Source organism: Symsagittifera roscoffensis, chromosome 2 (genome assembly GCF_963678635.1).
Source record: "Symsagittifera roscoffensis chromosome 2, txSymRosc1.1, whole genome shotgun sequence".
Classification (NCBI taxonomy): domain Eukaryota; kingdom Metazoa; phylum Xenacoelomorpha; order Acoela; family Convolutidae; genus Symsagittifera; species Symsagittifera roscoffensis.
Genome location: NC_087063.1, coordinates 68,294,097 through 68,305,254, shown reverse-complemented (window position 1 = coordinate 68,305,254; position 11,158 = coordinate 68,294,097). Strand labels below are relative to the sequence as shown.

Sequence of the window (11,158 nt, the reverse complement as noted above, 5' to 3'; positions counted from 1 at the left end):
GAAAAAAAAATCGATAATTCAATTTTTCAATTTTTTGCACATCTATTTAACAAAATTTTTAAAAGCCTTTTGATGCCAAAGAAGGGCTATAGGAAATATCAAAATCAGTAATCTGGTAATAAAATTAATTTTTTTCGAGTCTTGAATAAACTTTTTAAACACCTGCTTTGCTTTACTCGCTTGAAATTATACTAAAAAGCAATAACTCTTTTCTTGAAAGAAATATTTGTGAAAATTTTTTAATGCAGCTCGAGTCCCGACACAGAAATTTTTCATATTTATAATATCTAACTAGCTAGCTTTACTTTGTTCAGACTGCATTTTAATTGTCCTCGAATAGTTTTTGAAACGACACTTCGATGAACTATAAGTTTTGAGCTATGCCAATATCAAGTAATTAAGTTTTATATTTTGCGTCGCATAGGGAATTATTGTGAACAATTAGGTGGATGGAATGTTTCTAAAGGAGGGTTAGCTCACCTTTAAGCTTTCAAAATCATAGATAACTTCTCAAGACTCGCATTATAATACCAAGATTTTGGCCGCATCGGCCATTAGAAAAACCCCGAATTTGTTCGAAATTAAGATAAAATATTCGTTTTAAATTTTAACCAGCGGATTCTGTCAAAAACTATTATTTAGATTGCCGCAACTGTTTGAATTAAAAAAGACATCCCAAGCTGCTGTCATTCGTTAGCACAAGAATGGTATTTCATTAGGGCGGCACAAACTATTTCCAGGCGTGAGACTTCAATAAAACGCAAAAAAAAGTAAACACATCTGATATGCAAGCGGCTCTTCTTGTTTCCGCTACAATTTTGTTTAAAAAATTTAAAAAAACGAGTTACTGACCAAAAAAAATTTCATCTTTTGCAAAATGTGTTTTTTTAGCTCGTGGAAGATGAAAAGTTCAAGACAAAAACCTGAAATTTAGGTATAATTGACAGTAACGTTGGAAAAGACATTCAAAAAATCGCCATAAATCATCGTTTTGGCACAGTGTTGCAATGATTTGCCTGTGGTGCTAACCTTTCTCGTTTCAATGTATTATTTTGGGCTTTTCATTATAAGTTTTTTAACGTTTCCAAAACAATTTAGTTAACATAAAAAAAGCCAATAAAGAGTTTAAAAACCCAACACACCCCTCCACAAACTCCTATATCAGTCACTGTTCTTTAACTGCAAAATCTCCGCATAATGATTTGTATAAAAAGTGTAATCAATTTACTCAATTACGTATTGTAATTAGCTATTTTCGCGGTTGTTGCCATTGATTTTAAAAATCTAATTAAATGAAATATAACTTTCGGTTTGCCTGATTTTTAAAATAGTACTACCTTGAGATGATGTTTTGTTTTTATTATTTTTATTGCATGAAATATTCAACCATCAACTTGTTTTAATAGAGGAGATTTTGCTAAAAAAGCGTATTTTTTGTCAGAGTGTACATAACTTTCGGGCATGCGGTGCTTCGGCATTGAAGGACTTTACAAGCTCCATTTTCTTATAAAATATCTCGAAAAAATGTTGAAGAACAATTGCCCGCCTCAATTTAGCGTTAAAATAATTAGTCCGACACTAGCTGGGCACAGGGGCGGATCTATAATTTTTTCGAGGGGAGGGGGGTAAGGCAGATTTTTGTAGAAATTTTGTAGACCTTTTTTTCTCTAGGTCGAACAAATTGGTTTTGTGAGTTCTCCTAAATCACTATAAGGCCCCCATTTTGACCAAATTTTCTGCGCCGCAGGAAAAATTTTGAAAAAACAGGCCCAAAAAAAGCGTTTTTAGGCAATTTTTGGAAAACGTTCACCAAAAAATCGCTCTTTTTTGGCGCGCGCTCCCCCCTCAAATTTTGTATATATTGGCGCCAAAGGCGCCTTTAGAAAAAAAACGAGGGGGGTCCGTCGACAAAAATGGATATATCAAAATAGTACAAAGAGGCGACCCTTTGGGTCGGCAGGGGGTCGCCCTCCCCCCTCCTAAATCCGCTGGTGATTGGACAGACGACCGTTGCGCCGAGTAAAAATGATGTACTGAAAAGCTGTGCAAAGAAAATTTGAAACTCGCAATTAATAAGTCCCCTTCAGCATTAATTTTTTGCTCAATAATTGACGCAAAATGAATCTCTTATGTTTTGAGCCGAACAAACGTTAAAGCTATAAAGAAAATAAAAAATGAATTTATACAAAACTGAGCAGATAACTGTACAAACAAGACTTGATAAAAAAAGAAACAAATTTCAAATGGAAGGGGAAACAAAAATTCAAATATTATCAAAATACAACTCTTGCACTAGCATTCCAACAGACCCCAGGAGGTGAGACTTAGTCGAGGCCTGCAGGGTTTGACCTGCGAACAAAGCAGGAAAAAAAGTCTAGTACCCGATTGCAGAAGTTTTGCTCTCTCAAGTGCAGACAAGTACCAACAAAATTAAAATGAGATCATGCATCCAAATTTTACAATTTTTTAATTAATAGATTTTTAATTATGTTTATTAAAACAAAAAAGACAAATGTGGAAAATGCGATAAATTAAACGCAACATTCTAATGTTATATTTTTGCTAAGGCAATGAATAGTTTTGATCCCTCAAGCTTGCTAAAAACAAAAACAATTCATGCCAGAAGACGAAAAAATTCTAAAATTTAATTGCAGATGTGACGACTAGCTAAAAGTTGTGCAAATAGCACAGAAATTATTTCCGAACATAATAAAAAGCTTTTTCAATTTCGTGTAGTTTTTTGTACTTGGTTTGATGCAAAAAAACTCGCCAAAAATTTAGAAAGTAAACTAAATTAGGCATAATTAACTACATTTCTCTTCAAGAAACGGATCACAAAGTTGAAAAAAAAATCGATAATTCAATTTTTCAATTTTTTGGACATCTATTTATCAAAATTTTTAAAAGCCTTTTGATGCCAAAGAAGGGCTATAGGAAATATCAAAATCAGTAATCTGGTAGTAAAATTAATTTTTTCGAGTCTTGAATAAACTTTTTAAACACCTGCTTTGCTTTACTCGCTTGAAATTATACTAAAAAGCAATAACTCTTTTCTTGAAAGAAATAATTGTGAAAATTTTTTAATGCAGCTCGAGTCCCGACACGGAAATTTTTCATATTTATAATAACTACCTAGCTAACTTAACTTTGTTCAGACTGCATTTTAATTGTCCTCGAATAGTTTTTGAAACGACACTTCGATGAACTATAAGTTTTGAGCTATGCCAATATCAAGTAATTAAGTTTTATATTTTGCGTCGCATAGGGAATTATTGTGAACAATTAGGTGGATGGAGTGTTTCTAAAGGAGGGTTAGCTCACCTTTAAGCTTTCAAAATCGTAGATAACTTCTCAAGACTCGCATTATAATACCAAGATTTTGGCCGCATCGGCCAATAGAAAAACCCCGAATTTGTTCGAAATTAAGATAAAATATTCGTTTTAAATTTTAACCAGCGGATTCTGTCAAAAACTATTATTTAGATTGCCGCAACTGTTTGAATTAAAAAAGACATCCCAAGCTTCTCTCATTCGTTAGCACCAAAATGGTATTTCATTAGGGCGGCACAAACTATTTCCAGGCGTGAGACTTCAATAAAACGCAAAAAAAAAGTAAACACATCTGATATGCAAGCGGCTCTTCTTGTTTCCGCTACAATTTTGTTTAAAAAATTTTAAAAAACGAGTTACTGACAACAAAAAAAAACAAAAAAAAATTTCATCTTTTGCAAAATGTATTTTTTAGCTCGTGGAAGATGAAAAGTTCAAGACAAAAACCTGAAATTTAGGCATAATTGACAGTTACAGTGAAAAAAACATTTCGACAACAGTTTTCATCAAAAAATTCCAGGCGATAATTCCCTATTCGACGCAAAATATAAAACTTAATTACTTGATATTGGCATAGCTCAAAACTTCAGAAAAAGCATTTTTTCTTAAAAAGTTTTTAAATTTGTAAAAAAATTTGTAATCCAAAAAGTCCCTGAGTGTCATTTTATCGGAGGGTAACTAAGTTTTTACGCAACTACATTTTTGAATGTTTTGAAAACTGTTTATTGCCAAGAAAGGAGTGATCAACAAGAAAGTAGTAATTTTTGTTCAGACTGAAGTTATCTTCTTACCGCCGAATTCAAAGTTTTTCTATCAAAAGTAAACAAAAAAGTTGATATCGATTTTTTTCGACTCTGAAAGAAAACTTGAATCTTTTTTCAATGTCGTTCAAATTGCAACCACCTGGTCTTCAATACCTTTAATAGAATATATTACTCGACTTTATCTACTGATTATTTGTGGTACCAAATTTTGCTCAGAAAAATGAAAACAAAAACCAAGAGCAGCCGGTTGCTGTGCAAGTAGCGCAAAAAGATCCCGGCCGCGATAATAAAAAACAAAAAATCGAAAATTTTTATCAATATATGACGTAAATATCGCGGTAGAGATCATTTGTAGATTTCGAACGAAAACATATATTACGTTTACTCGATAGCGGTTAAAACATTTCCTCGATGGATAGAGAAATTTTAGAAATAAAAAACGTTTCTTAAATATTTGCAGACCTTTCTGGATGTTTTTAAAACAAAAACGCTGAAAAAGGCTTTAAGAAGTTTTAAGAACTAATTCTATCGAGTAAAACTCAAGTTTGACGTCTTAACTTGAATTATAAGAGTTCAACTATTATAACCCAATTTGAAACCTGGCTCAAAATTACACTTAAACTCAAAACTATCCCATTGTCGTTCGAATCGCAACTGAAAAATTGATGATACGGTATATCACTCGACTCATTGCAATGCTTATATGTGGTACCTGATTTTCCGAGAAAAAAAAACAAACAAATCCGAAGACAAAGTTTTGCTCCGGTTTTAGTTGTCGGAACAATAAACAATGAGACTTAAGGATTAAACCAAGACATCCAGCTTCAGCGTAACAATTTTTACTGAACGTAAATAAATTTTTTAAAGCAAGATTTGGGTTCAAAATTATGCTAATATTGAGGTAGTGCTTGCCGAATAAACGCAAGTAAAGTCAAAACCTTCCCAGAAGTGCCTAAAAATGTCTTTTTTGCCGTTTTTTCAAAAAAAGAAATTCCGTCTGGCCCAATAAATTTGGTCAAAATAATATTGAAATTTATAATATTGGACTATATTGTAGTTCTCGTGGCCTTCACTGTTTTACTTTTCGATACTGGAGTTTGCCTTGCTTTCAACAAAGGAAATGAAGTGAGATTAGACAGAAATCAAAAGTCTACCGCGAAAAATCAAATTTGAGAATGAACGCGTTTTAAGACTTTTCCTAAAAACAACATAAAAATTATCGCGACCTATAAAGAGTCTTCAAGTCTTCCCTGCGTTCATCGACTCTAAAGACGTTCTGCTTTACTGAAGTCATTCCATAAAACTGACGTTAAATTTAATTACTTATAAACTTAATTTCTAAATTTCAAAATAAATGAATTATCGAGAGAATCAAATCAAATGTCAAATGCATTTACCCTGTACATATCTTTGAAATAATTGGTTCGATCAGAATAAGCATAGTTTTTTTTCTGAACGAGTTTTTTTAACCAGTCAGTTTTCCAATCATTTCGCCTTTCCTGGGCTGTCGCCACAACTAATTCATCAAACTTGGCACTATTTGAAATTTGAATTACTTTACCAGCTACATATACAACGCCAAAGGCAATGTATTTCTGTTCAATCTACAACTGCATGATCTTTCGTATCTTCACTTGTTTATCTTGGGAGACATGTTTTCCTTTTCCTGCACTGTTGACATGACCCTCTGCAGGTCAAATATCTCCTGTTTGATCTTTAGTCTATAAATCTGGTGCATCAATTGACTCCTCTCCGATTCCTGAAACAAACGGCCACAATTAATCATATTCAGTTGTTCAATAAAATCAATAATGAAAATGGTTTAAGCTCCTATCATTATGCGCACTATAATAATATCTACATGACGGCAAACGAAACTAAATAGCATCCTTGAATAGCGATCCCTAAACAGCGACTCTACGCTCCCCGTGGTTGATACTTGATGCTATCGGGTGACTTGTTGCAGCCCAAAAAAATGATCTCTTTGACTCAATTAACAGAAAAAGAAAAAGATAGCTCTTCAAATTCTAGAAACTCTCAAAAGGCTCTTTGGATTTTTAGAACAATTTATGATTGACACTTTTTTGATAAAATTAACCGAATTCGAGAAAACTGGATCAAAAGGTTAAACGTTTGTTTAGCTGGGAAATCTGATAATTAAATTCCATTTTCGAAAATAGAAATCGATCATATTTTTCCTAAACTTTACACTTTCGCTGTTATATAGTGGAGTTTGCCTTCCCTTAACAAAGAAAATGAACTGAACTTATAAAAAGATATCAAAGTCAAACCGCGAAAAAAAAACCATCACGACCTATATCATGTCCAATTTCGCTTTAAGGGTTACACTGTGGACAATTAATAACAAGAATAGTCGGTTACTGTGCAAGTAGCACAGAATGTTCCGACCATAGCCTTAAAAACACGAAAAACGTTTTTTTTCTTCAAATTAGAGTCGCTTTTTCTGCGTGGTGTGATAAAAGGATCGGAACAAAAACTAGAATTTACAGTCATAATAAAACACAGTCATAATAAAACAGGCAAACTGAAAAATCAGTTTCTGTACAAAAATAACTAGAAAAACAAAAAAATGGTACATTTTTTTCAATTTTTTTTTGAAATTTTTCACATTTCGTTTCTCAATTTTTTGATCATTTTGATATCTATTAGGGCGCTAAATACGCATAAACTAACTTTACTTGAATAAAACTTAATTTTCAAAGCTTAAATTAAGCATAAACAAGCTAATGTAAGCCTGCTCACTCGCTCGAAATTAGACAAAAAAAATCAAAAATCAAAAATGTGGTTCGAATTACGACTAAAAGGGCTTTAACTTCGTATATCACTCTAACCATTCCAATGATTTTTTTGGTACCTGATTTTGCGTGGAAACAAAAGAAAAAAAACAGAACACACCCGAATACAAAGTTCCTCCACATTTTTCAATTGGTCGGAACAACAAATAGGGCCCTGAATTTCTTTGAATATCACAAACCTTTTATGAGTAACACTTTTTTGATATATTGACCCTATTAAAGAAAACTGGATCAATAAGTATTTTCTTATTGCCTTGGAAATCTTCAAATATAAATCCAATTTCGAGAAAAAACTGAAATATGTTTTTCCGCGACATTTGCACATTTATAAATGGAGAGCGCAATTAGCCTTCCATTTATCAAAACATAGCCAACTGACAGCTGGAAAAGATTACTGAACGCTAGGAAACTGAAAAAAAAACTGACTTGTTTTTTCAAAAACCTTCAACTTTCGAAATAATAGATGGCCTTAAAGCTCTTTGACATTGTAGAACAATTAACGATGGACACTTTTTTGTTGAAACTAACCCAATTTGATAAAACTAGATCAATAGGCAAAACTTTGGCTAATTATCCAGGATCATTAAGCAAAACTCTGATAATTATTTTCCATTTTTCGTGACCTTTACACTTTTCAGCAAGACCTCAAAAAAATCAGCAAGACCTATATAAGAGTACTCACTATGCTTATTACTCTTAATAAATTTGGATGAAACTTAGAAAGAATTAAAAATAAAATGCGTTCATTAACACTTGACAAGAGTAATAAAAAGAGCTACTGACCAAATCCACGCCCAGCTCCTTGAGTGTCTTGTCGTTGAGTCTGGTGAGAGCGGCCCCGTTGACGTCATGGGCGAGGAAGACCTCCGCGTACTTGTCCGCCAGCCGTGACTCATACCTCTTCAGCCACTTCACTACCTGAAGGGAGAGAACGAGGAAACAATTATTTCAAAAATTAACATGGCCTCGCATTAGTTTTTTCCCCCCAAGATAGACAGATTTATAAATGGTCATCACATAAAACATGGCATGACAAGGAAAACAAAAAAAAACAAAATAATTCTGTAAATAAGAACAAGTAAAAACGCATAATAAGATCCCCTATAAAAGACTCTTAGAGGCGGCTAGGATCCCAACACAGCCAATGGGCGATTCTTCAGTTCTTCAAATGGTAGAATGTCATGTAACAAATAAATCCCCTTGATTGACGACTTCCGATTTGAGGACTGAAGATTAGGCAAAAAAGACGTCAAAGGAGTCCATTTAGCTTACCTCTTCGGAGCTCCACAGGGCTGCTGCTCTCATCCGAGCCAACTGGGCAGAAGAGGAGGCAGTTGAACTGGGCTCCACAGCGGAAGAAACGACACTTGATTCAGTCACCATGGGGCAGAGAGAAACAGTAACTTTATCTGAAAAAATATAGCCAGCTTCAATGCAGTATCGAGCATCATTATGGTAACTATGAAAAGCTCATCTCAAATTATAAATTAAACAGCTCACTTGCCCATCCCAAAGTTGGATTTTTGGTCTTTCAAGCCACATTGATAGAAAAATTGTCCAAAAACTCTGTTAAGAGAGAGTCAGACAAGACACCACTGAGTTTTGACATCGATTTAAAACTTACCGAGATCAAATAACATAGCTTTTAGGGCTTAACGGGGAAAAACAGTGTCAATATGAATACTTTACCAAAATTGCATTTCACTTGAGCGGTTCCATGCAAGAAATATATAGCGGTTATAAATCAGCCAAAACATTAGTATTTTTATGCAAGGGTATTTTTTGCATGTACGGTTGCAAAAAAGCAGACCTCCCGAGCCAAGTTAAAACATACTTTGAAAAAACAATCATTTCAAAGAGAAATTTGCATCAATTTTCAGGAAAAAAGTATATCCAAATCGTTTGGGTAACTCATTCACGAAGAATCAGATTAATTCATTGTTTTTAACAATAACCTTACGGAAGCCAGCAGCTAATTGAAATAAATTTTACACTGCCAATTTGAAGTTTTGAAGTTTGATTTTGCTGCAGTTTAAAGCGCAGAAATTCAATTTAAGTAGAATTTCAATTATTCATTCAAGTTGGAGAACCGATATTCATTTTTCTTTGTTTATTTTGTCTTCATTCTCAATTTCTTGCGCTTCAACTTCCTCGGTTTCAGGTTTCTGATTAATTTCATTCTCAGTTTCAGATTTCAGGTTATTTTCAATTTCAGACTCAGGTTTATGTAAGAGACAAGACTCCGTTTGGTCACTTTCAACTATAGGCAACCACAGCATAAACCAGTGCAGAAGCCATAGCGGTATAAACAAAGCCCACATTTGCCACAGCATGGCCGAGTTATGGACATAACTTTCATGTACCACCTTAGAAATGAGTCCTTTCACTTGCGAGTACCATACGTCCATGTTTATTTCTTCACCAGGAAAACTGTAGCTAAATGAAACAACAGGCATCACTAAAACAATGGTAAGAGGCGATATGATTAAGCATATTAATTTCTGAATGCTTCGCATAAACTTGCATTTAGATGGGGCTGTCAAATTCATCAAAGGCACCGCTATAATTGCTATGAAATAAGTCAACGAAAAGTTGGCCACGCAATTACACCCTATTCCGATGATGCTCAAAAACATTGCAATTGATTTGTACACTTGACGTTGACTCATTGTTAATTTTTCTTGGCAATAAAGTGAAGGCATGTATAATGGTATAGTAACTATGGCTAAAAAGGCCATCAGAAAAGTCAGCATCAAAATATCTGCGTTGTCGATACTTTCTTCTAAGAGGTACTGCAGTTGGAACTCATTGAAATAAGGAACCGCGAAGTAAACAGCGCTTGGTAACAGAAACGCAGAAATCAGAATTCTGAAAACCGAAGTCACGTCCGGAATAATTCTCAAACTTGGAATATCCGGCTGCTCAAACACATGCAAAACTTCTAGCGATTTGTGCCACAGAGAAATTGCTACTATTGCACTAGAAAGCAGACAAATCACCAATGCTGGAATGTAAAGCCCAATTGATATGTAATTATTAGTACTTGGCATTATGTAATAAAAAAACGACTGGTGAAACCTTTCCAGCAGGTTGTTAATTGACCTCACGGTTCCTTCGATAGTCCTCGCGATGTTGGCATAGCCCATGTTTGGGATTCTATTACGTCCAGAAGCCGCGAGAACAAAATCACTCTGGCACTTGATTGACAGAGCATCTATGTGATATGGCAAAAAGAGGGAGTGTCCTGAAACTGGGCGCCCAGAAGCTTGTTGCCACATGCCTAAGAGCGACGTTTTAACCATTCCTAGACAGTTCTGGAACAAATCCCTAGTGGGAGGATCTCTTCTTCCGTGAAGATACACGCTACCATCATTTGACCTTGTCAACTTATCCATAACGTTGAACAAGTCGAGATTGGGTAGTTGTCCATTCATTCCTTCGAGTATAAAGTTAAGCCCGTCGCAGGATGATTGGCTGATTTCAATACTCAGAGCCGCTTGAATACTACCTCCTCTAGTTTCAAGCCTTGAGCCCTTAATGGCACCCGACTCCGGGTGCCCGTGATACGCCTGCAGCCAGGCTTGCAGTCCATTTAGCTTCGAATCCGAAAACACGAAAATCAAATCTTTGCCCCAATAAATTTGGTTTCTAAAATGCTGAGCTAACGCCAACATTAGAGGAATACTTTTGTAGACAGTATTTATGTCATAAGGAATAGCGAATACTATACTTTCTGTGCTACTGTGTCTAGGAGCTCGCATGATCCCATAAACATTTCGACCTGTTTTCGGCTGCTTCATAAATGGGTGGAAAACAGTGAAATTTTGCACATAAGCTTCAATATCCGTTTCAACTAATTTATCAACAATCCAATCGTGAGGCATTTGTCGTTTAGCCGAGGCAAGTTCGCGCATTTCCCTTTCCAGTTTAGCAGCCGTATGTTCGCTATTGAACGTCAGTTCAACTTGATTAGCTAGCAGCGCATTTTCCGAGAAGTAAGTTCTCTCGCGCAACATCGGATGAAAAAGGGCGAGGAAGGCGACAAAGTTTAGAATGTAGAGAAGAACTGCGACCAAGTTGCCATACTTAGTAGCCAGCTCGACCAGCGAGCTTCTCCTATCCGGGTCAGACAAAATTCCCATCTTCAAAGACTCATTTCAAACAGGTCTGAAAGGAAACTATAACTAAAACCGACTTCATAGCTTCAACTCTAACTAGAAGGGATAACTAAAGCAACTATTCGTTTGC

The 11,158-nt window shown here is 35.0% G+C and overlaps 2 protein-coding genes across 2 annotated transcripts; both read right to left on the bottom strand.

Moving 5' to 3' along the window:
* Positions 1-5,431: 5,431 nt before the first annotated feature.
* On the bottom strand, positions 5,432-8,322 carry LOC134840051 (sterile alpha motif domain-containing protein 12-like). Its single transcript, XM_063855693.1, has 3 exons — positions 8,183-8,322; positions 7,694-7,828; positions 5,432-5,853 (listed from the first exon to the last, which is right to left on the bottom strand). The coding sequence occupies exons 1-3, from the start codon at positions 8,291-8,293 to the stop codon at positions 5,725-5,727; spliced, it is 375 nt and encodes a 124-aa protein (XP_063711763.1). The 5' UTR covers positions 8,294-8,322; the 3' UTR covers positions 5,432-5,724.
* Positions 8,323-8,556: 234 nt separating this feature from the next.
* On the bottom strand, positions 8,557-11,157 carry LOC134840282 (glycosylphosphatidylinositol anchor attachment 1 protein-like). The gene has a single exon (XM_063856034.1). It carries the CDS (start codon positions 11,050-11,052, stop codon positions 9,007-9,009), a length of 2,046 nt encoding a protein of 681 aa, XP_063712104.1. The 5' UTR covers positions 11,053-11,157; the 3' UTR covers positions 8,557-9,006.
* Between the last annotated feature and the right edge of the window lies 1 nt (position 11,158).

Excerpts from the sequence above, each read along its gene's own strand:
- LOC134840051 (XM_063855693.1), bottom strand. The coding sequence starts at position 8,293 with ATGGTGACTGAATCAAGTGTCGTTTCTTCCGCTGTGGAGCCCAGTTCA. Across the intron at positions 7,829-8,182 it reads CCCTGTGGAGCTCCGAAGAG|GTAGTGAAGTGGCTGAAGAG; the intron begins GTAAGCTAAATG and ends CTCTCCCTTCAG. Across the intron at positions 5,854-7,693 it reads AGGAGCTGGGCGTGGATTTG|GAATCGGAGAGGAGTCAATT; the intron begins GTCAGTAGCTCT and ends CGTTTGTTTCAG.
- LOC134840282 (XM_063856034.1), bottom strand. The coding sequence starts at position 11,052 with ATGGGAATTTTGTCTGACCCGGATAGGAGAAGCTCGCTGGTCGAGCTG.